This window comes from Dipodomys spectabilis, unplaced genomic scaffold (genome assembly GCF_019054845.1).
Source record: "Dipodomys spectabilis isolate Male_0828 unplaced genomic scaffold, ASM1905484v1 ptg000034l, whole genome shotgun sequence".
NCBI lineage: Eukaryota > Metazoa > Chordata > Mammalia > Rodentia > Heteromyidae > Dipodomys > Dipodomys spectabilis.
Window position 1 is genome coordinate 8,253,654 of NW_024870711.1, and position 24,339 is coordinate 8,277,992.

The following is a 24,339-nucleotide window of genomic DNA, read 5'->3' on the forward strand; positions in this document are numbered from 1 at the left end:
CGACTGGCACGGAAACAAAAACAAAAACAACCTGGGGGTTGGGGTGGGTAAGGAAGCGATTGAAAAGACATTGAGGACAATGAGGTCTCGTCTTTGACAGGGCAGTGTCTTCCTCGCCTCGTGGTTTTGGAAGCCCTTGTATCTTAACTCACCCTGGAATGTTGGAACTAGCTTTGCATTTCTGTGAAGAATCATCACCTCAGATGGCAGGCAGAACCAATATCTGGCCTCTCCTCTCTTTGTCGGTTGTGGGGCCTGAAGGCTAGCGCTCTACCACTGAGCCACCTTCCCAGCCCCTCTTTGACTCATAGCTGAGAAACATAGCCAGTGATGCTTCATAAGAGCACAGGCCTGCGTGAAGTAGGCCCGCTGCTCGGGCGCTAGGACTGCGGAGGCTCGGGCCTCAGCTCCAGTCGGCTTCGATCATGGCGAACAGCTGGCTCCGCCTCTTCTGGACGTCGGGCTCCCGCGGGGCGCGGCAGGGCTTGGCGTGCACTCGGACGTGCGCCGCCAGCTTGGACTTGTAGAGGAAGCCCTTGCCGCAGTCGCCGCAGGCGAAGGGCCGCTCGGGCCGGTGGATGCGCTGGTGGCGGAGCAGGTGGCCCCTCTCCCGGAAGTCCTTGCCGCACTCGGGGCAGCGGAAGGGCCGCTGCCCGGTGTGCAGGCCGCGGTGGCTGAGCAGCTGCGCGCGCAGGCGGAAGGCCTTGCCGCACTCGGGGCACGGGAAGGGCTTCTCGCCGGTGTGGGTCCGCACGTGCTCCACCAGCTTGGAGCGCTTGGCGAAGCCCTTGCCGCACTGGCAGGGGAAGGGCATCTGGGCGCCGTGCAGCAGCTGGTGCGCCTTCAGGTCGGCCTTGACGCGGTAGCTCTTGCCGCAGTCGGGGCAGCGGAAGGGCCGCTCCCCGGTGTGCAGCCGCTGGTGGCTGCGCAGCTGCCCCCGCAGGCGGAAGCGCCGCCCGCACTGCGGGCAGGGGAAGGGCCGCTCGCCGCTGTGCAGGCGCAGGTGCTCGGCGAGCTTGGACGGCCGCGTGAAGCCCTTGCCGCACTGCGCGCACGGGAAGGGCCTGGGCGCGCTGTGGGTGCGCTGGTGCGCCCGCAGCACGCCCCGGAGGCGGAAGCTCTTGCCGCAGTCCGGGCAGCGGAAGGGCCGCTCCCCGCTGTGCAGGCGCAGGTGCTCGCGCAGCTTGCAGGGGTGGGAGAAGGCGCGGCCGCACTCGCCGCAGGGGAGCGGCCTGGGGTCGCTGTGCCCAGGCAGCGATGCCCGCAGCAGGCTGCGCAGGCCCGAGCGCGCCTGGCCCTGGGCGCGCGCCTGGCCCTGGGTGCCTTGGAAGGGTGGCTCATCCGCGGGGGCCCGCGCGCCACGGGGCCTGCCCCGGGCCTGGCCACGCTCGCCGCGCGAGACCGGCCGTCCCCCTCGTCCTCGCCAGGAGGTGGGCGCCTTGGCCCAGTGCGGGCTGTCCTTGGGGGTCGCGGGGCCGAGGGGCTCCCAGGAGGGCTCTGGGCCCTCGCGTGGGACGGGGTGGCAGGAGAGGGTCTGCTCTGGATGGGAGCACACGTTGCATTTGGGGCCCGGGGCTGGACTCTTCCTGGCCAGGCGTCTCAGCAGATACCGCTTCCCCTGGGAGCTTCTCCCACACGCAGGACACGGGAGCGGCCTCGGGGCCCCGGCCACGTCCCAAGGCCGCTGGGCTTTTGCAGGGCCCGTGGCTTTCCTTCCAGCCCTAACAGGCGGGTCCTTGGTGTGGCCCACGTGGTGCCTCACTAAGTGGTTTTTCTTGCCAGAGTTCTCCCCACAGACGAGGTGAGGGCGTGGGACACTTGGCCAGGACGGGGCTTCCTGCGGGCCAGGGAGACCCGCAGCTCTGTGCCTTGGAATTCCCTCTTCATGGGCAGACATGCTAGAGCCATGGGCCACCGCAGCCAGAGCCAGTGTGTCAAGTCTCTGTGGGGTCATGAGGCCGAGGCCCGACTCTGGCCTGAAGGAAATGTCTTCCCTCTCTCCTAAGAAGGGTCCAGAGGATTTGTGGCCCTGAAAAGGATCTAATTGAAAATGGCATTTAGTCTCCTGATTCTACAGCTTGCTGGCTTCTTCTTTTTATTATTTTTTTATTTTTTTTGTAGGTCATGGGGCCTGAACTCTGGGCCTGGGCACTGTTCCTCAGCTCTTCAGCTCAAGGCTAGCACTCTACCACTTGAGCCACAGCGCCACTTCCGGCTTTTTTCTTTTGCTTATGTGGTGCTGAGGAATCGAACCCAGGGCCTCGAGCATGCAAGGCAAGCACTCTACCACAGCCACCTTCCCAGCCCCTTTTTCTGCTTATGTGGTGCTGAGGAATCGAACCCAGGGCCTCATACATGCGAGGCAAGCACTCTACCACTGAGCCACCTTCCCAGCTGGCTTCTTGAAATCAAAAGCAAACAAGTTAGTCTTCCAGTCTGTGACTTGAGTAAAACTCATCACACAGATTTACTCCATCTTACATACAGACATACCTGCTGCCCCAAGGTATCGACAGCAGTTAAGTTTCTAACACAGCCCCCACAAATCCCACAGCTTAATGTCATCTGTGTATTTTTTTCTTTTTGGGGGGGGGGGGTCCGGTAGTGGGGCCTGAACTCTGGGCCTGGGTGCTATCCCTCAGCTCTTCAGCTCAAGGCTAGCTCTACCACTTGAGCCATAGTGCCACTTCCCCAGCTTTTTTCTTTTTGCTTATGTGGTGCTGTGGAATCGAACCCAGGGCCTCAGGCACGCAAGGCGAGCACTCTACCACTGAGCCACCTTCCCAGCCCCATCTGTGTATTTTTTTGACCCTAAGACCAGGCAGGAAGAACTGGCTCTATTCTAGAATCCAGGGAGAGGGGAGCCATTTGGTCACAAAGATAAGAATGAATATCTTTTGTTCTCTATCATCTACTATCAAAAAAACACTGCCATTAGCAAGCTCTACTGTGTGCCAGGCCCACTTTAACACTGCACTAAACCTGCAATGTAGGTACTTTCATTAGCTTCTTTTTATAGATCGCAATGTGAAATATGGAGAGGTTTAATCACCTGCCCAAGGATACTCAGAAAAAACAAGACCAGACTCTAGTTCCAGATCCCACACTCCTAAGTACTATGCTTTACTCCCTTTCTCTAGAACATATGAGACATCTAGTCTCAGGTCAGCCAAACAGGAAGACAAGATTATAGAAAGAAATGTTATCTTAACATCAGGACCTTGGTTTCTTTTTGTGGTGGTTGTTGATTTTGAGGCTTGAACTCAGAGCTTGGGCGCTGTCCCTAAGCTTTTTTGCACAAGGCTATTGCTCTACCACTTTAAGCCACAGCTCCACTTCCAATTTTTGAGTGGTTAATTGGAGATGAGTCTCTCGGGGACTTTTCTGCCTGGTCTAGCTTCAAATCTTGATCCTCAGTTCTCAGCCTCCTAAGTAGCTAGGCTTTCAGGCATGAGCCACTGGTGCCCGGCATAGGACCCTGGTTTCTTTTTTTTTTTGTCGGTCGTGGGGCTTGAACTCTGGGCCTGGGCGCTGTCCCTCAGCTCTTCAGCTCAAGGCGAGCGCTCTACCACTTGAGCTACAGCGCCACTTCCGGTTTTCTGGTGGTTTATTGGAGATAGGAGTCTCACGGTCTCTCCTGCCCAGGCTGGCTTTGAACCGCGATCCTCAGATCTCAGCCTCCTGAGTAGCTAGGATTACAGGCGTGAGCCACCAGCGCCCGGCTAGGACCCTGGTTTCTTAATACTCACCCAACAGCTTTTGCTCTGTCACTGGATCAAAATGCGCCTCAGCAGAGGAATGCATTATGCTGTCTAGTTTCTTTGATTCTTCCCAGCTCTTGAAGGGCTCTCTCCCATGTTCAATCCAGAGTATTAGCTCTGGTTTAGAAAGATCACTGTCTGCACAGAGAAGTCAGACAGGGAAGCTTAGCTTAGCATTATATTTAAACACATTAAGTGGTTCAAAATGTTCACAGGAATATTAGCCAAAGAATATGGGTAAAAAGTCCTTGTGAGTTAATATTTTTGGGAAATCTAACTACCAGATGCCAGACATCTCAGAGGATCCAGTTCCATGACTTAGCTGAAGTGGAAAGGTTCTTACCTAGAGAGACTAGAGTCTCATAATTGGTTCTCATGACATGCTTGTAGAGCATCTTCTGCCAAGTCTGCAGATGTTGCCATTCCTGCTCTGAGAAATAAATGGCAACGTCCTCAAAAGTCAGCGGTAACTGCAATACCAGACAGAATACAGACACAGTCATGATCGCAGCAATGACTCCATCTCCCTCTCAGCAATTTATTTTTCTTTAAGGTTTTGCCAAGGATTTTATTTATTTGTGTTAGTGAAATGAGCTCCCTTCCCATAGCTTAGTCCACTCCTTCCCCTCTCCACAGCTTAGCACGCTCCCTTCCTAGGCAACACTAAGCCCATGTTGTAAAGGCAGTAAATAATCAACCTCCAACCCCTTTACCTTGGGATGGCTCTTCTCTGGGGCAGCCACCACCATAGAAGGCAGCCAGAGCCCCTTAGAGTGACCTTCAGGTCTGGGCAGCTGCAGAGCCCCTTATCTACTATTTGGGCAGCAGCCATAAATCCTAGTTCGCCATGATGAAGGCCCTGGCCCTCACGTTCATACCAGGGTCTCCACCTCCAAGCCCATTCTAGCCCCTCCTAGACCTCCTAGGTTACATAGGTCACCCCAGATGATAGCGGGTGCTTCTTCTCACTTCTCCCTTGTGAGAAGGAGTCTTGCTGGCCCCTTTCCTGGCAATCAACCTTTCTTTGTTCTCTGTACCTGGATGTCTGCATGGCTGTCTGGCAAAGTCCAAGTAATCAATTTTATCTATCTATCTATCTATCTATCTATCTATCTATCTATCTATCTATCTATCTATCTATCTATCTATGTTGGTGATGGGGCTTGAACCCTAGGCCTGGGTGCTGTCTCTGAGCGTTTGCACTCAAGGCTAACATTCTACCATGTGGAGCAACTTCCAGTTTTCTGGTGGTTAATTGGAGATAAGGCTGTCACAGACTTTCCTGCCTGAGCTGGCCTTGAATTGAAATCCTCAGATCTCAGCCTCCTGAGTAGCTAGGATTACAGGTGTGAGCCAGCAGCACCCTCTATGAATTTATTTAGTATAAAAGGATGAAGTAGGGAGAAATGGGAGAGAAACCTTTCCTGCTTCCTCAGCTCTTCAGCTCAAGGTGAGCACTCTACCACTTGAGCCACAGCACCACTTCTGGTTTTCTGAGTGGTTTATTGGAGATAAGAGTCTCTCGGCCTTTCCTGCTTGAGCTGGCTTTGCACCACGAGCCTCAGATCTCAGCCTCCTGAGTAGCTAGGATGACAGGCCTGAGCCACCATGCCTGGCCAAGACTTCCTTCTTATGAATTTAAATGGTTTGTGTAGAAGACAATGGTTTAGTTTTCAGCAGCCTTCCTCCCGCCCCCTCCCCAGTACTAGAGCTTAAACTCTGTGCATTGAGTTCTTTCTTGGCTTCACTGCTCACAGCTGACACTCTTAAAGATGAGAGCATATCACTGTAACTTCAGTTACTTAGAATGTCACAGTCATTTTTTCCAGGTCATGCTTTTTGCTGGTTACTTTGAAAATAGGAGTCTCTCAATCTTTTTTGCTTAACTGGCTTCAAAATGGAGTCCTTCGGATCTCAGCCTTCTGAGTAGCTAGGATTAGAGTGCCCACAAGAAAAAAAAAGTATGCTAATCTTGGGATTTGAACCCAGGGTCTGGCACTGAGCTTTATTTTTGCTCAAGGCTAACACTCTACCACTTGGGCTACAGCTCCACTTCTGACTTTTTTAGTGCTTAAATGGAGATAAGAAGTCATGGACTTTCCTGCCTGGGCTGGCTTCAATCCACCATCTTCAGATCTCAGCCCCCTGAGGACTCAAGTGTGAGCCACTGCACCCAGCTAAGAAAAATATTTTTATTATAGTTTTTTCATCCACACAAATGACAAATCTTCCATTTATTTAAAATTCTCTCCTTAAAGGTGCTACATATTTTTAGCACATTTAACCCTAGAAGTTGTGGGCTTTGTTGGGTGATATAGGATAGTTTAAAATTAATGAGCTCAACTCATTTAATAATCAGCAAACATGTTCAATACAAAAGTGAGAAAAACATAATAAAAATTAGCCAAACAGCTCACATGCCCTACAATGGATGAGACCAAGAAAATATGATATGTATAAATATATATGTATATATGTACATATATATGTATAAATATATGTATATACAATGGAATTTTAGTAATCCATCAGGAAAAATGATTTTATGTTATGATTTTCAGGGAAATGGGTGGCTCTGAGAAACATTATATTAAGTGAAGTATGGCTCAGAGAGCAATGTATGTTATCTCTCATATGTGGATGTTAGATTTAAATTAAAAACATATATAAAACTATACAGGGTCATATGTATATATGCACAAACAAACTGAGGAGATTCCAATGGTATAACTACTTTGGACGGCAAAATGAGCAGTTTAACAAGATGAGTACCAAGAAGCTAAAGCAAGGTTTGGGTTTTTTTTTTTTGGTGGGTGGTGAATGGAGAAGGGGAGATAGGTGGTAGGTGGATGTAGTCATTATCTTCAATGTACATCTGTGAAAATAGAACTAGGAAACTTGAGTCAATGGTTGGGTGGGGAGAGAGGAGGGAGGATGAAAGGGGTGACACTGATTAAGATGCTTTGTTGAACTGAAATCCCTTTGTACAACTATTTAAAGACAATTTTAAGCCAGGTACTGGTGGCTCACACCTGTAACCCTAGCTACCCTGGAGGCTGAGATATTGAGGATTTCAGTTCAAAGTTGGGGGAAAGGAAAGGCCACCAGTAAACACCAAAAAGCCAGAAGTGGAATGGTGGCTCACTTGGTAGAACACCAGCCTTGAGCCAAAAAACTCAAGGGCAGTGCCCAGGCCCTGAGTTCAAACCCCAGGATTAGCATTTGTAAAAAGACAGGATTTTTTTTTTGGGGGGGGGGGGACAGTTCTGGGGCTTGAATGTGGGTCTGGGCACTGCCCCTGAGCTGCTTTTGCTCAAGGCTAGTGCTCTACCACTTTGAGCCACAGCACCACTTTGGGCTTTTTCTGCTTAGGTGGTGCTGAGGAATCGAACCCAGGGCTTCATGCATACAGGGCAAGCACTCTACCACTAAGCCACCTTCCCAGCCCTAAAACGACAATCTTAAAATAAGTAAATAAATGCTAAAGGACTTAAAAAAAAAAATCAGCCACTTGATTCCAACCAAACTCCAAGTAACCCAACACCACATTTACTATCTCTGCAAGGCTCTCATTCATTCAGGACCGCCAACACACCATTACAAGATCGCCAAGCTTCATCTTTAGACAGTGGTTCTAAGTCCAGCGGCTAAGCGGTGACGCTGCGGCTGACCTCTGACCTCCGGTTCTGAGTCCAGGGGGAAAGCTGTGACCCTGCAGCTGACCTCTGACCTCGCGTCGGCCCCTTGACCTGCTCTCGGCGCCCGCCAGGAGCCGCTCGCCCTTCCAGCGGCTCTCTGCTTGGTTTCGGGTTTTGGCCACGGTGGCCACTGGCTCCTTCCAGGGTCGGACCCCGCACCCCAAACCTAATTGGGCCTGGGGCCAGGCCCCACCCCGTGGGACCTAGGACGCCGCATCCCGAGGACCCCGAAACCCGGGATCCCCACTGACAGCCCCTTACCGGAGCCAGCTCGGCCATGGCCCGCTGTCCGGTGCACTGCCCGGGCTGGGCGCTGGCTCCGGTAACGCCCACCGTCCTGACGGCACCGTGCCAAGTCCCGCTCCGCCGCGACCCCCAGGTCCAGCCCGGCGGCCCCCGGCCCGGCGCGCTGCGCGGGGCATGCTGGGAGGCGGCCGCTCGCGCCGCAGCGCCCCCTGCCGGCGGGAGGAGCGCGCGCCGCCCGGGCCCGCCCTCGGGGAGCGCCCAGGGGACACAGCCGAGAGACTGTGAATCCCAGAGCCAAAGCGGAGGCCGGACCGGGACACGCCACCCAGGGTCAGATTGATCCTCCCCCGGCAGCCCTGAGCTGAGGACGGGCACATGGGGTCCATCAGGCAGGATTCCTAGGAATGGAGACCAGCACTGCCAGGAGGTGCCAGGAAGGGGTGTCCCCTCTCAGAACGAGGACAAAGGGGTGCACCTGCCAGAAAGCAAGCCTTCTTCCAGCCAGGCTGGGTGCTGCTGGTTGAGGGAACTTCCAGGACCTGGCACAGGCCCAGCTCCCTCCCTTGATTATAGAATACTTGGAACCAAGAGGAGCTGTCCTCTAGGCCTGGGGCCATTATGAACAGGTGGATAGAGATGCCAAGGGATGAGGGCAGGGCACCCACAGCATCCTGGGGGAAAAGAGGTGGAGAATGAGAGGGAAAGTCGGGAGGGAGATGGAGACACACAAGTTAGGGGCTAGGCAGACATCAAAAAGAGAGAAGTTTAATGGAGAAGCCGAGCCAGAAGAATGATGTGTTCAAAGCCAACCTGGGCTGCATGGTGTAACCCTGTCTCTAACAACAGAAAAGCCCAGTACTGATGGCCTATAATCCTAGTTTTTCAGGAAGCAGATTTCAGGATCAAGGTTCCAACCAGCTAGAGCCAACAAATAGGAGAGACTAATTTCCAATTAGCCACCAAAAAGCTGGAAGTGGTGGTGTGGTTCAAGTGGTAGAGCACTAGTCCTGAGAGAAAAAAAAAAGTAAGAGCTTGAAGGCCCGAGTCCAAACCCCAGTTTCAGCACCACTACCTCCTCCCCCCAAAAAAAGACCTGGAAATATATGTATGGAAAGCAAAATCAATAAGGAGAAATGCACAAAATGCTCATTGACTATATAGGCTATAATAAAGTCTCTAAATACACTATAGTTTGTTCATATTTTCAATTTTATATTCAGAAAATTATTTATAACTTAAATTGATAAAATAGAAAGTTACTGTCTGTAGCTCAATACACTATAGATCGCTTCCACAATTTTTTCTCTAGAAATTGGGTGAAACACAAAACATTGAGGACCTGGGCACTGTCCCTGAGCTTTGTTGCTCAAGGCTAGTGCTCTACCACTTTGAGCCACAATGCCACTTGTTTTCTGGCAGTCAACGAGATAAGAGTCTTGCAGGCTTCCCTGCCCAGACTGGCTTTGAACCCTAATCCTCATACCTTAGCCTCCTGAGTAGCAAGGATTACAGGCATGAGCCACTGGCATCTGGCATGAGTGCATTTCTTTTTGGACTATGTCATCCCTTTCCTTGCCCACTCCCAGTTTTTCCCTCCCGTTCCTTAATTTTTTAACTTTAAGAACCAATTAAAGGGCTGGGAAGGTGGCTCAGTGGTAGAGCGCTTGCCTTGCATGCATGAGGCCCTGGGTTCGATTCCTCGGCACCACATAAGCAAAAAGAAAAAAGCTGGAAGTGGCACTATGGCTCAAGTGGTAGAGCGCTAGCCTTGAGCTGAAGAGCTGAGGGACAGCTCCCAGGCCCAGAGTTCAGGCCCCACGACCGACCAAAATAAATAAATAAATACTACATTCTTATATTATTAATGTGTTGTATAATAAAATTACAAACCGATTTTCTTGGGAAGGACATTCAGCTTGGTTTTATTGCCTGCCTATTCTATGATGGTGTTATTCTGATTTTAACGGTCACGTTTCCTCATCTGACCACGATGTACACACTCAGGCAACCTCAGATGCCACGCTAGAAAAGATGCCCTAAGTGCCCCAACCAGACGGTGCCCATATGGTCCTGAGTGACAGACACGGGTCTCGGGGCGTTGGCTTGCGTGGATTCTCGGCCTGCTGGAAGCCGGGGTGGCAAGGGCCGCCCGTCGCGTCTCGGCTCACCTCAAGGATCCCCTGCAGCCCACAGCGTGCCGGAGGGGATCTCACGGCCTGCGTGGCTGCCTCGCCCTGACGGGAACACGCCGGCCCACGCGGGCTGCGGCCGCCTCCCGGGGCGACCCCACGGGTGAGTTTTTGCTAATCATCCTCGCTCACCCTGGCCTGGTCTTCCCGTCCCATTTTTGCACTCTCCGCCCCTCTCTACCGGCTCCAGGACAAATGCGGCCTGACAACGGGGCCTCCGTGAAGGAACACCCGCCCCAGGTCCTCGGGCGCGCTTCCCGGGGGAGCGTGCAGAACAGACACACGAGGCTGGCCTTCGCGCGCACCAGCCGACGGCGGGCGCCGCCAGGGGGCGCTCCGGCCGCGCGGGCGCACGGGCGAGCGGCGCGTCTAGGCCGGCGCACTCGCTGCCCTCCCAGCCGCCAGCTGAGGACCGCTGCAGCTGGTGCGGCACGGGCAGCTCCGCACCCAGCCCCGCCGCGACCCCGCGCTCCCGAGGCCGGGCTGCCGTGCGGGCCTCGTCGGTGCGAGGAAGGCAGGGCCGTGCCGCGACGCCTGCGGGAGACCACCGGGGCCGGCGCCTGCGTGGAGCGGAGACGGCGGCGGAGACTCCCGGGACCGGGCCGGGCAGCGCAGGGCCATGGCCGAGGCGGCCGCAGCTCCGGTAAGCGCGGCGCGCGAGGGCTGCGGGGACCCCGAGTCCCGGGAGGAGGAGGACGGGGCGGGGGGGGAACGCGGTTGGGGCCGCGTTTGCCGAGCCCGGCTCTGCCGCCGTCTCGCCCCGAGCGGCCCCCCCCCCCCCCGCCATCCGGGCCCGCGGGTCCGCGGACGCGCCCGGCCCGCGGCCCCCCAGCTCTGCGCTTCCGGGGTGACTGCCCCCCCAGCTGTTGTTTCCTAGCCCAGACGCGCTGCCCTGCCTCGCCTGGCATCCGTCTGCAGGGCCGGGAAGTGGGCACGGGAGGTTTTCTCATCGCCGTTCGTTCGTGCGGGCCCGACCCCCCCCCCCCCCGAGAAAGACGCGAGACACCCCGAGGCCCTGCGGGAACCTCCGCCGGAGGAAGGGCTGCGCGCTCGCAGTGGGGTAGCTACGCGGGTGCTTGTTTACTGCGGGCCCAGCCGTGCACCCGTTGCTAGGGGTCACCGAGGCAAACGGTCCAGCCCACAGCCCCCCCCAGGCACATAGTCCCCCCCCACGCAACCCTCCCACAACCCCCCCCCCCCCCCCCCCCCGCACACAGACCCTTGAGACGGAATGGTCAGTATTTCTTGGAAGCATCTTCTCAGGGGGAGATGTTTTAGAAGGTCCAGTGATCCGTGGTTGGAAAGTGAGTGAAAGCAGCAGAGGGAAGCCAGCCCTGGCTTGGGGTTGCGAAAGGAGCCAAGGAGAATGACACTTGTTTCCCCCCCCCCCCACTCCCCCTACCCCCACCCCTCGGCCTTTTGTCCCCCTCCAAAAAAAATTAAAATGGTAGAGACCTTTAATGAGTTCTATAGAAATATGCTCAAAGTGACACATCAAACTTTAGGTTCCAGCCACTCACATCTGTAATCCTAACTACTCAGGAGGCTGAGTTCTGAGGATCCTGGTGTGGGCAGAAAAGGTCCTGAGACCCATCTCCAATGAACCACCAAAAAAGCCAGCAGTGAGGGGCTGGGAAGGTGGCTTAGTGGTAGAGTGCTTGCCTTGTATGCATGAGGCCCTAGGTTCGATTCCTCAGTACCACATAAGCAGAAAAAGCTGGAAGTGGTGCTGTGGCTCAAGTGGTAGAGTGCTAGCTTTGAGCTGAAGAGCTGAGGGACAGCACCCAGGCCCAAAGTTCAGGCCCCAGGACTGACACCCACACACCCACACACACAGAGCCAGAAGTTAAACTGGCTCAAGTAGTAGAGTACTAGCCTTGGCGTGGAAGAGGCCTAATGGACAGCATCTAGGCCCTGAGTTCAAGCCCCAGTACTGGTATTAAAAACAGCAGTAAGAAAAACTTTAATTTCCTTAGTAGTCATATTTAAAAAGTAAAAAGGACAATGTGATTGGCATATGCCTGAAATCACGCAGGAGTATCATGAGTTCAAGGCCAGCCTGAGCTAAAAAGTGGACTCCTTCCAGACAGATGAATAAAGAAGACTAACGATGGATTTTTAGCTCAATATGTGAAAAATACTATTTAAACAATTATTAATGAGAAAGGTGCTAGTGGCTGACACTTAGAATCCTAACTACTCCTAAGTGTCAGCCACTAGCTTAGAATCCTAAGGATTGAGGTTGGAAGTCAGGACCAGCAAAAAAATATTGGAGGGGGTGGCAAAGGAAAGAAAGACCCTATAAACAAATCCAAGAGACTCTCAGCTCCAATTAACCAACAAAAAGAAGTAAAGGTGTAGCTCAAGTAACAGATTCCGGCTTTGAGTGGAATAGCTAGGTAAGTTCACAAAACCCTGACTTCAAGCCCCAGTATGGAGGATATAGATCGGTAAATCTACCTATCTCTCGCTCTCTTTCTCTGTGTATATATGTATATGTATGTATGTATGTATTCTGCATTTCAAGTACTCAATGACCACATGGAGCTAGCAGCTCTGGTTCTAAATAGGAAAAAACCTATCTTAATGGAGAATTGGGAGATTATGGCTTGTGTGGTAGTGCACATCTGCAATTCTAGCACTCTGGAGGTGGAGGTCAGCCCGGCCTACATAGTAAGACCTTGTCTCAAAAAGACTTAAGAGGGCTGGGAATGTGCCTTTGTGGTAGAGTGCTTGCCTAGCATTTACGAAGCCCTCAGTACCACATACACAGAAAAAGCCTGTACTGGTGCTGTGGCTCAGGTGGTAGAGCGTTAGCCCTGAGCACAGAGAGGTTCAGGGACACAGCCCAGGCCGAATGCCCCAGGACCCGCCAAAAAAAAAAAAAAAGAAAGAAAATAGAGTGAAAGAGGTTGGCATTCTGAACATTGGTAGAAATTGGCTTCGGATAGGGTAATTTTTTTTTCCCCTTGGGAAGCAAAGACAGCATGTATTGACTGATAAGTTTCAAGTGGGAAAGTGTATGAAGTCTGGATTTTTTTTTAGGGGGGGGCAGTTGGTCGTGGGCCTTGAACTCTGGGCCTGAGCGCTGTCCCTCAGCTCTTCAGCTCAAAGCTCTACCACTTGAGCTACAGCGCCACTTCCGGTTTTCTGGTGGCTTATTGGAGATAAGAGTTTCCTGCCCAGGCTGGCTTTGAACTGTGATCCTCAGATCTCAGCCTCCTGAGTAGCTAGTATTACAGGTGTGAGCCACCGGCGCCCGGCAAGTCTGGATTTTTTTCACAAAGTAGGAGGCTATGTCACCTAGAGTGAGGGGCTGTGTGCACAGGAGCTGGTATGGGCTGTGCTTGCTGACTCAGCAAAGGCAGCATCTTCATTTTCCTGCCAGACTTACTGAGTCTGATCTGGATTTTAACTAGATCTCTAGATGATTCTCATATATATTAGTTTGAGGGTGTGTAGCTACTGTATGGTATGAGAAACACTGCCTGCGGGGCACCAGGCTGTGTCACGATGGTTGGAAAGAAGGGAGGTATGGTCAGGGGGCACCATCCTGCCTCCTATTTGCAGTAGGAATTTCTTTCTGTTACACCAACTTTCTGTTTCAATGAGAAAGCTTAACTTTCTTGGAAAGATCTAGACTTAAGCTTGCCAGCCTGAAAATTTCCATGTGTTGATTTTAATCTGCCCCTTTGAATGACAGTCTAGGGTCAAGCAAGTTCGTTTTGCCTTTCGTTTTAGAGCCCTCAGGTATTTAGCAGTGTTTGAGATGTTCTCTCTAGACTGAGCATCTTCAGCTTTTTCGAGTGTTATTGAATGGTATAGTTGTGGTAAACGGGGTGGGTTGCGGGGCCAGAGCGTACATCGGTGAGGGATTCGTCAGGGGGTTCTGATCTCAGGGAAACTTGTAAAGAGTTCTTGTGCACTTCTGCCTTTTCCAGAGAGAGGAGGCAACAGCAGCCTGAGTCTGTGAGCCTCAGAGCAGGCACGCCAGAATGGTGCTTACAGGCCAGTTTCACTTACTCACTCTCTCTCTGAATCCATTCCTGAACCCACCAGAACAATTCTGTTGGCTTTTGATGCCAATGAGCCCCAGAAGGAGGCTGGTGCTAGCCTACTGAGATTAATCTCTGCTGGACACCTCAACACTCCTATGACTGAGGCTTGATGTGAGGGTTCCTTGTAACATCCAATGTCTTGTCCCATCTTTCCATTGCACACAGACTTCGGAATGGGACACCGAGTGCCTTACATCGCTTCAGCCCCTTTCTCTCCCCACACCCCCAGCCGCAAATGAGGCCCACCTGCAAACGGCAGCCATCTCCCTGTGGACAGTGGTGGCTGCCGTGCAGGCCATAGAGAGGAAGGTGGAGGTCCACAGCCGGCGACTGCTACATCTAGAAGGCAGGACAGGGACAGCGGAGAAGAAGCTAGCCAGCTGTGAAAAGACAGTGTCGGAGCTCGGCAACCAGCTGGAGGGCAAGTGGGCTGTGCTGGGGACCCTGCTGCAGGAGTACGGGCTGCTGCAGCGGCGTCTGGAGAACCTGGAGAACCTGCTGCGGAACAGGAACTTCTGGATCCTGCGGCTGCCCCCAGGTGTTAAAGGGGATATACCAAAGGTAATATTTCCCTTCGAGGTATGAAATGGTACCACTTGACCTAACACTAGCAGTAAGCGGCACTCTTGTGTCAGTAAGTTACTCTGATATTTTTGTTTCTCTTTGAAATCTCTTCACACGTCTTATGCTGAAGGAGCCCTGAAGGTGAGGTGTGTTTGGGAAGCACTGTGATGCAGATTTAGAGCTTCCAATGGAAAGACTTCCCCAGCCAGAGGTGGCAATCTGGGAGATGGATTTTCTTCTCTCTCTCTTATGCTTTTTCCTACCTTTTATATCAGTCACCTCTGTCTTCGCTAACCTGTCTGGCAAAATCTTGGTGAGGAAGCGAAATGCAGTATCATTTAAATGAGTTAATTTGAATGTGCTGGCAACTCTGGTGAAAAGTCAGAGGCAAGACAAGATGAGGTTCATGTCAGGGCTGGGGTTTTGTATGGATCTAGGATTGATATGGGTCTCGTCCTGTATGGGACGTGTGTGCTGGGATACTGGGGCCCTGTCCTCCCTGTCCTCATTCTAAACATAGCACACAACCTTAAGACACTTCCAAACATGCCTTTATTAATTTGTTCAACAGACATCTTTTGAACACTTAGTATTTCCTTGATCTACCTCCTGCAGACATAGCAGTGAACAGTTCACTGTTAGATTCTCCAATGTCTTATATTTTGCTGGGGGAAGGAAAAAATAAGCCACATACATACATTGATACTTTGATAAAAGTAAGCAGAATGCATTCTGGTGATCTGTTTTCAAGAAACCATCAGTTCACTTCTCTGCCTTTTGGCTAAGATCAGGTCTAAAAAGATGGCAGAGAAATCCTCATTGAGCAACTAATATTTAAGATGAACAAGAACTTCTGGGAAGGTCTCAATTTTGAGATCTGAGGAAGTCTCCCAGGTAGAACCGCAGAGCTGGCACCAGGTACCTGGGGCATTTGTCACAGGAGAAGGGAGAAGGCCTCCTGTGTTCCAGTGATTGAAGAGGAACATGATTGGGTAGAGTGTCAGTGTTTAGTAGTATACTAGCATCATCTGGCTGGGTGTGATGGCATGATTATAATTCTAATCTCAGTCTTTGAAAGGCTGAGGTAGGAAAATCGGGGTTGTGAGGCCAGACTGGTCTACATAATAATGAGCCCACCCTTTTAAAAAAAGAAACAACAAAAAAAACTCACCTGGCGGGATTCTACTTTTTGGTTTTTTTGGTCAGTCATGGGGCTTGAACTCTGGGCCTGGGCGCTGTCCCTGAGCTCTTCAGCTCAAGGCAAGCACTCTACCACTTGAGCCACAGCACCACTTACAGTTTTCTGGTGGTTAATTGGAGATAAGAGTCTCACAGACTTTCTTACCTGGGCTGGCTTTGAACCGTGATCCTCAGATCTCAGCCTCCTGAGTAGCTAGGATTATAGGTGTGAGCCACCAGAGCCTGGCTGGATTCTACTTTTTTTTTTTAAGTTTACTAGAGACATACCTAGTGAGAACCGAGGCAGGAATAATTTTTAAAGCTTCCAAGAGAATCTATGTGACTGTGGTTGTAATGTCAAGAAGTTTGGCTGGCACTAGACACAGAAACCTGAACTGAGAAAATACCCCCTGCCCAGTGCAATCCTGAGTGTGACTCTTCTTGGGATGTCCCCACGTGATAGTTGCCCAAGCTGCCCCAGGTGGAGATTAGTGTCATCAGTACATCTGCCTGTCTGCTCTGTCAGCGGGCCTCCTGCCATGTGCTCCCTGCGCAGCCCTAACCGACGGTTCAGCCTCATCAGCTGTCCCTCTAGTGTGAACTCAGCCACGGTCTACTAGGCTACTAGGTCACAGTCCTAAGAGCCTGACACCCATAAAGGCTTTGTGATCTTGCTTGGGGGGGGGGGAGGAGAGGGTGTGTTTGGGGGGGAGGTTTTCTCTGGGCCCACCAGTCGGGGGTAAAAATGAGTTAACACAAGTTACTCCTACTGATGGCTTTTTTTTTTTTTTGTCGCCAGTCATAGGGGCTTGAACTCTGGGCCTGGACGCTGTCCCTGAGTTTTTCAGCTCAAGGCTAGCATTCTACCACTTGAGCCACAGCAACACTTGTATCTTTTCCCATGTGTGGTACTGAGGAATCAAACCTGGGGCTTCATGCATCTAGGCAAGCACTCTGCCACTAAGCCACATTCCCAGGCTGATGGAGGGCATTGAAGACCAAGGAAAGGAATTGGGATTTGAAACTTGAGCACAATGAGTTTAAACAGAGGGATTCTTAGCCGGTTGTTTGGAGTGGGAGCAAGAACAAAGCTAGGATTAAGCAATGATGCAGCTGCACCAGTAGGAAAGTGAGAGGTGGATCGCATGCTCAGGGCAGCAGTGCTGGAGAAGCAGTGGATAGAGGCAGATGTCTTGACAGGAGAAGTGGCAATAGGACTTATCGACAGAAATTTTAAAGAAGGAGTTAAAAACAGGAATCATTGAAAATTCACTGTGGGGTACTTAGAACTTACTGTTCTAAATGCTTTTATTTATTTTAAGATACATAATTCTGGGCTAGGAAGGTGGCTCTGGTAGAGTGCTTGCCTTGCATGCATGAGACCCTGGTTCGATTCCTCAGCACTACATAAGCAGAAAAAGCCGAAAGTGGTGCTATGGCTCAAGTGGTAAAGCATTAGCCTTGAGCTGAAGAGCTGAGGGCAGTGCCCAGGTCCAGAGTTCAGGCCCCATGACACACACACACACACACACACACACACACACACACACACACACACACACACACACACACACACACACACACACACACACACACACACACACACACACACACACACACACACACACACACACACACACACACACACACACACACACACACACACACACGATACATAATTCTCATAAGAGCCCTAACTTGTTTAAGATAGAAGGTTAAGCTGGGCGCCGGTTGCTCACTCCTATAATCCTAGTTACTCAGGAGGCTGAGATATGAGAATTGCGGTTCAAAGCCAGCCCAGGCTGGAAAGTCCGTGAGACTCTTATCTCCAATAAACCACTAGAAAACCGGAAGTGGCGCTGTGGCTCAAGTGGTAGAGCACTCGCCTTGAGCTGAAGAGTGCAGGGACAGTGCCCAAGCCCCTAGTTCAAGCCCCACAACTGACCAAAAAAAAAAAAAAAAAAAAAGAAGAAGCTTATCAAGTATGAAATCCAGAATTGTATTTTAACCTAGTTGACTTTAGAGCATACACTTTTTTTTTTTTTTTTTTTGTCCGGTCGTGAGGCCTGAACTCTGGGCCTGGGCGTTGTCCCTCAGCTCTTCAGCTCAAGGCTAGCGCTCTACCACTGAGCCACAGCGCCACTTCCGGCTTTTTGCTTATGTGGTGCTGAGGAATCGAACCCAGGGCCTCTGGCTTGCAATGCAAGCACTCTACCACTGAGCCACCTTCCCAGCCCAGAGCATACACTTTTAAAAGCATACACTTTCCTAAAGCTCTCTGAGTAGGCTCTTGGCTTTCTTCAGAACTGGCCATGTCCTTGAGAATATCTTGGAAGGGTGTGGCCTTCAAAGGAAAGAAGAGCTCTCCTTGGGCTGAAATGTCCGTGGTATGTTCAGGAGGTATAGTAAATAGACTCAAGCTCAAGGAAGAAATCTGGGAGTGACGGAGATAGATAGTGGCGCCAGTTATGACTTTGGAAGCAGTCATCTCATAAGAGAAAATGGAGCCGGGTACTAGTGGCTCACACCTGTAATCCTAGCTACTCAGGAGACTGAGATCTGAGGATCAAAAGCCAGCCTGTGAAACTGTTAAGCCAGCCTGTGAAACTGTTATCTGTGACACTGTGGCTCAAAGTCATAGAGTGCTAGCCTTGAGCAGAAAGAGCCCAGGGACAGTGCTTAGGCCTGAGCTCAAGCCCCACAACCAGCAACAACAACAACAAAAAAAAGATTTAGAAAAAATGAAAACATAAGGTCTTAACACCACAAAACTAGAATAATCAAGAGCCAAACACAAGAATTTAAAATTCCAATGAGATAATGTATTTTGGGAATCTACATGTAGAAGTGGAATAGTAGATGGGAGAATATGATAAACAACTCTGTGGATGTATTTTTCTCAAATCAGAATCTGAATACCAAAGGGTGGGGGTGTTTGTCAGTGGCAGAGCACTGGCCTAGCATGTGTGAGGCCCTGAGATCAACCTTTAACACAACAAAACAAACAAAAACCCCAAATCATAAAACAAGACAACAACAAAGACAGACCCTGAGCACCAGAAAGAAGAATTTAGATATTATAGAAGAAAACTACTGTGAATCAGAGATTGCACAACTGGAGGCAGACAGAGACCTCACTCCAGCCGCTTAGTGTTGACCCCGTAATAGGCAAAAATGAGTATGGTGATTTATTCAAGAAAAAGTCTATTTATCTCAGAAATTAAAATACCCAGAGGCTGAAATAGCAGTAGACTTAAGGGCTAAAAGAACTCTGATGTTGAGGTAGAAAATGTCCACAAAGAGTACAGGTGTGGCAACTGGCTGAGCTTCAGGCCACTGCCAGCTTTCTGGAGGTTCACTGGGCTAGGAAAGATCATTGCACTCAGGTTGGGCTAGAGCTCTGCATAGCATGTGTAAAGCCTTGGGTTTGATCCTTAACACACAACCCAGGGCTGGGAAGATGGCCCAGTGGTAGTGTGCTTGCATTGTACGCATGAGGCCCTGGGTTCAATTCCTCAGCACCACATAAACAGAAAAAGCTGGAAGTGGCTTTGTGGCTCAAGTGGTAGAGTGCTAGCCTTGAGCTGAAGAGCTGAGGGACAGTGCCCAGGCCCAGAGTTCAGGCCCCATGACTGACAAACAACAACAACAAAAAACAACAACAAAACTATAACCCAGCAACACAAGATAACCTTGTAAATCAGCAAGTTAAAATGAATAGTGACCAATGAAGAACTTAAAAATTCAAATTGGGTAGAACAGAACTGGAGGCAACAAGAGCCAAGAATAAATTAGGAAGAGAAAGTAAGATTAAAAGTGAACTGGATGGATAGAAAATGATATTCTCAAATCAGCTATTGAATATCATAGTGTTCTTAGTAGAAAAGGATCTGAAGGTGGGCATTGGTGGCCCATGCCTGTAATCCCAGGGAAGCTAATCAAAAGGCTGAGATCTATAGGATCAAAAGAAAAGTCTTACAGACTCCATCCCCAAGTAGCTACCAAAAAGTTAGGCTGGAAGTATGGCTCAAGTGGTAGAGTGCCAACTGTGACCAAGCAAGCTGAGCAAGCACAAGGCCTTGAGTTCCAAGTCCCTATACTAGCAAGAAAAAAAAAAAGAGCTTAACCTATAGCTCGGAACGGGACCCTATAGTTCCAGTTACTTGGGAAGTTGGGACTGAGAATTTCAGACCAGTTTGATAACAGAACAAGACCCCATCTCTTAAAGAAAGAAAAAAAAAAAAGAATTAGTATGTGAAGCATATATTGCCAAGGAAGAAGTTACAAAAATTTGTGTTATTAAAAAGTGGAAAGCTAAGCTGGGTGCTGGTGGCTCATGCCTGTAATCCTAGCTACTCAGGAGGCTGAGATCTGAGGATCACAGTTCAAATCAGCCCAGGCAGGAAATCCTGTGAGACTCTTATCTCCAATTAACCACCAGAAAACTAGAAGTAGAGCAGTGATCAGAGTAGTAGAGCAAAAGAGCTCAGGGATGGTGCCTAGGCCCTGTCTGGTCTCACAAAAAAAACCAAAACCACAACAACAAAAATAACTTGAGCTTAGCATATTCTCTAGAATTTGGTTTTAGTTCAGCACATTTAGGAACGTGGTTTCTGAAAGCATCTGCAAAGGACCAGTATGAAGAAAAGTGACTTTACAAAGATGACAAAAGAGTTGGTCAATAAAGAACTGGGTATTTCAACAACAAATTGTGAACATTGAAAATGCAGAGAATGAACATTCCTGACCTAAAATAGTGAATCACCAATTTGTAGACCCCAATAATCCTTACTAGTACAGATTTCTGAATTAAAACCAAATACTGAAGGAAACAGTGGAAAAGTGAAACAAAAATACCAAAATGTAAGAAGCAAAACTGAAAAGTGTAACTAGAAATTGAAGACATTGAAAGAGGAACAGTCACATTAATTGAAAGGGAAGCATTGGCTTTATGAATGCTTCATAGAGAAGAAACATATAATCAAGCAAAAAGGAACTATAGTAAGCTGCCATGGCCTAGAAAGAGACAATCTTTTGAAAACATAATGAAGAGATTGAAGAAGAAAGTAGAAGTCATAGAGGCCTATAGAAAATTAGAAACAAAATTTGACAAAATTTCAGCCAGGTGCTAGTGGCTCACATCCATAATCCTAGCTACTTAGAAGGCTGAGCTCTAAGTATTACGGTTTAAAGTCAGGCTGTCCAGAAAAAGTCCATGAGACTTTGCAAGTTAACCACCCACAAAGCCAGAAGCCAGGTGCTAGTGGCTCACACCTGTAATCCTAGCTACTCAAGAAGCAGAGATCTCAGAATTGCAGTTCAAAGCCAGCCCAGGTAGGAAAGTCTGTGAGACTCTTACCTGCAATATACCACCAGAAAAAACAAGTGGTGCTGTGGCTCAAGTGGTAGAGTGCTTGCCTTGAGCTGAAGATCTCAGGGACAGCACCGAGGGCCAAAGGTTAAAGCCCTATTACTAACCCCCCCCCCCCAAAAAAAAAAAAAAGAAAAAAATCAGAAAATAGAGCTGTGGCTAAAATGGTACTGTGCTAGCTTTGAGCAAAAGAAGCTCAGGGACGACACCTATGCCTTGAGTTCAAGTCCTAGGACTGGCACCAAAAAAAAGACAAAATTTCAGCCAGGCACCATGGTTCTAGTTACTCAGGGCTGAGATTTGAGGATAGTGGTTCCAAGCCATCCTGGGCAGGACAGTCCATGAGACTAATCTCCACCTAACTGCCCAAAAGCTAGAAGCAGAGCTGTGCTCAAATGGTAGAGCACTAGCCTTGAGAAAAAAAAACAAAAAGAAGAAAAAGAAGAAGAAAGCTCAGGGACATCACCTGAATTCCAACCTCAGGTCTAGCACAAGGGAAAAGAAGAGAAAAAGACAAAATTTTAAGCCAGGTACCAGCAGATTATACCTGGATATCATGGTTCAAAGCCATCCGTGGCAGAAAAGTAGATAAGACTCCATCTCCAATTAACTAACAAAATTCCAGACTGATGGTGTGGTTCCAGTAGTAAAGTGCCATCCATGAGCATGAAAACTTGAGACCCTGAGTTCAAGCCAACTACTATTCTTTCTCATCCTGAGTTCAAGCCAGATACCATTCCTTCTCATCCAAAAAAGACAAAAATTTCTACTTGGAGAATTTTAAGGCTAGTCTACAGCATACTCCCCCCCCCCCCCCCCCAAATGGAAAACTGACCTAATTCAGCAGTAAGGAGAGAGATACATTTAGAAAACATCACCAAACTCTGTTCAAATAAAGAGAGGGAATGTGAACAGACATCTTTCAAAACTCAGACAAGCTAGACATGGTAGCTCATGCCTGTAGTCCCAATACTTAGGAGGCTGAGGCAGGAGGATCTCAAGTTTGAGGCCCACTTGGGCTCTATACCATTCCAAAATTCCAGGTACTCTCAGAAGGGGCTGTGCAAGATGTTGTTTAAAGGAAACATAGAACACAGTTGGTGAGGATTTCTGTGGTCCTTGAGCGGGTAGCCCTAGGTCTCCCCATTTCTGGGCCAGTTGATGAGAATCCAAGCAAACAACTAAGGAGAATTCATCCATGGTTCCTTTGCCTGCCAAATATGATTTCAGAAACCCACCTTTCTTCTGTAAATGACTTGACCAAGGGACCACTGTTCGAGTATACTTAAAGCTGTATTATTAAGTGGTAAGATCCGGATAAAAAGCTTTTATAATCTCTGTAGGAGAGTACACATCATAATTCATATTATGTGTTTAGTTTATATAAACCAAATGAGATTGGAGAGATGCAGGTTAGTTTGTGATTAAGATCTAGCACTTTGAATCTTAACACTTGGGAAAAGCAAAATGAAGACTTGATGTTGTTACTGAAAAACAAATTTGGAGGAAAATGTAAAAACAACAAAACAAAATGTTAAAATTTGACACTGGTGGCTCACACCTGTAATCCTAACTACTCAGGAGGCTGAGATCTGAAGATGATGGTTTGAAGCTACCCCAGGCAGGAAAGCCCATGAGACTCAAAAAAAAAGCTGGAAGTGGACCTAGGGCTCAGGTGGTAGAATACTAGCCTTGAGCATGAAAGCTTAGGGACAGAGTTCAAGCCCTAGGCTGGAAAAAAAAAAAAATTAAGACTTTGACAAAGTCTTAAGGATTTGCAGAGAAGATAGACATAATGAATTTTGAAGTTAATTTTGGTCTATACATGCTTCTAACATCAGCCCTACTAGCTTTCAGTCATGAGGCAAAAAGCTTTCCTCATGCAGAAGGAAGGACATTGAAAGGAGCAGCATTAGAAATAACACAAAGGGGAGCCTGCTCCTCAGAGATGATACTCTTAGGCAAAGGCAGATCAAAATTGGTGATGTTAGTCTCAGCAGGACTGGTCAGTGTGAGATGCTCTCTCACTGTTTGCAGAGTGCTTGAGTATGCTCAGAAAGGTTCAGCTACATGCTGTAATCCATGAGGGCTGAACTAATGACAAGTGATGGTAAACTATGTCAAAGCTCTTTAGAGTAGGTATTGGCAACTCATGGAGATTATTTTAAAAAATAATAAAAGCAGGGCTGGGAAGGTGGCTCAGTGGTAGAGCGCTTGCCTTGCATGCCTAAGGCCCTGGGTTTGATTCCTCAGCACCACATAAGCAAAAAGAAAAAAAGCCTGAAGTGGCGCTGTGGCTCAAGTGGTAGAGCACTAGCCTTGAGCTGAAAAGCTGAGGGACAGCGCCCAGGCCCACAGTTCAGGCCCCACAACTGGACCCAAAATAAATAAATAAATAAATAAAAGCAACTAATTCCTGGGGAATTGTGATGGAGGGACTAACGCTTGTGATTGTCATTTTAGGTGCCTGTGGCCTTTGATGACGTCTCTATCTACTTTTCCACACCAGAGTGGGAAAAATTAGAAGAATGGCAAAAGGAACTTTACAAGAATATCATGAAGGGCAACTATGAGTCTCTCATCTCCATGGGTGAGGCTGGTTGGCTTTTTTCTTTTTGCATGAGGTGACAGCAGCTCAGAAGGGCTCAGTCCCTTTTCCTCCAGTTCCTCATTCTCTATCCTCATGCACTTCATAGTCTGCTTCCAAGCCAGAGACCAGTTCACATGTGCTCAGTGGGAATCATCACCTCTCCATTGCTGAATCACGGGAGAGAGGGCAGAGAACAAAGTTCGATATTCTGAGTGGGCCATCTGTTGTTTTCTCCTCAGTGCTTACCCTTGAGGCCACCGCCACTCTTACTGTATGAAAGGAGGAGGTGGGAAGAACCAGCATCGAATGAATGCTTTCCCACATAATTACCTTTCCCTGAGCAGATGTCATAAATAGTTGGAGGTGGATGGATGGGGACAAGTGATAGACAATCCAAAAGAAATTTCCAGGACTGTGGGCCTCAAAGATTCAGTTCAGCTTTGATGGCAATTAGTTGTCATTCTCATTTTTCTGTCTCCTTTTCCTCTCCTAGATTACGCTATGAATCAACCTGATGTCTTATCTCAGATTCAACCAGAAGGAGAACATAATACAGAGAACCAGGCAGGGCCAGAGGAAAGTGCAATTCCCACAGATCCCAGTGAAGGTACGTGGGAAAAGGGATTATCCACTCTCCAGCTTCCCTTCTTGGTCAGAAAAGGGGGATCAGCACAATGAAAGCA

At 49.3% G+C, this 24,339-nt stretch overlaps 2 protein-coding genes across 2 annotated transcripts in view; one reads left to right on the forward strand and one right to left on the reverse strand.

Annotated features, from left to right (window-relative positions):
- Znf786 (zinc finger protein 786) lies at positions 1-10,515 on the reverse strand. The gene is made up of 6 exons (XM_042677101.1): positions 10,342-10,515; positions 8,284-8,376; positions 7,721-7,984; positions 4,105-4,231; positions 3,750-3,899; positions 1-2,040 (listed from the first exon to the last, which is right to left on the reverse strand). Exons 1-6 carry the CDS (start codon positions 10,513-10,515, stop codon positions 404-406), a joined length of 2,445 nt encoding a protein of 814 aa, XP_042533035.1. The 3' UTR covers positions 1-403.
- Positions 10,470-24,339, forward strand: part of Znf398 (zinc finger protein 398) — a 21,893-nt gene continuing 8,023 nt past the window's right edge. Inside the window, exons 1-4 of the mRNA XM_042677314.1 lie at positions 10,470-10,537; positions 14,118-14,513; positions 23,530-23,656; positions 24,150-24,263. Coding sequence (XP_042533248.1) covers positions 10,514-10,537; positions 14,118-14,513; positions 23,530-23,656; positions 24,150-24,263 — 661 coding nt within the window. The 5' untranslated portion in view covers positions 10,470-10,513. The remainder of the gene's footprint in view (positions 10,538-14,117; positions 14,514-23,529; positions 23,657-24,149; positions 24,264-24,339) is intronic.

Excerpts from the sequence above, each read along its gene's own strand:
- Znf786 (XM_042677101.1), bottom strand. The coding sequence starts at position 10,515 with ATGGCCCTGCGCTGCCCGGCCCGGTCCCGGGAGTCTCCGCCGCCGTCT. Across the intron at positions 8,377-10,341 it reads CGGGGTCGCGGCGGGGCTGG|GATGCTGTGGGTGCCCTGCC; the intron begins GTGCGGAGCTGC and ends CTTTTCCCCCAG. Across the intron at positions 2,041-3,749 it reads GACAGAGCAAAAGCTGTTGG|ATCCTTTTCAGGGCCACAAA; the intron begins GTGAGTATTAAG and ends ATTTTCAATTAG.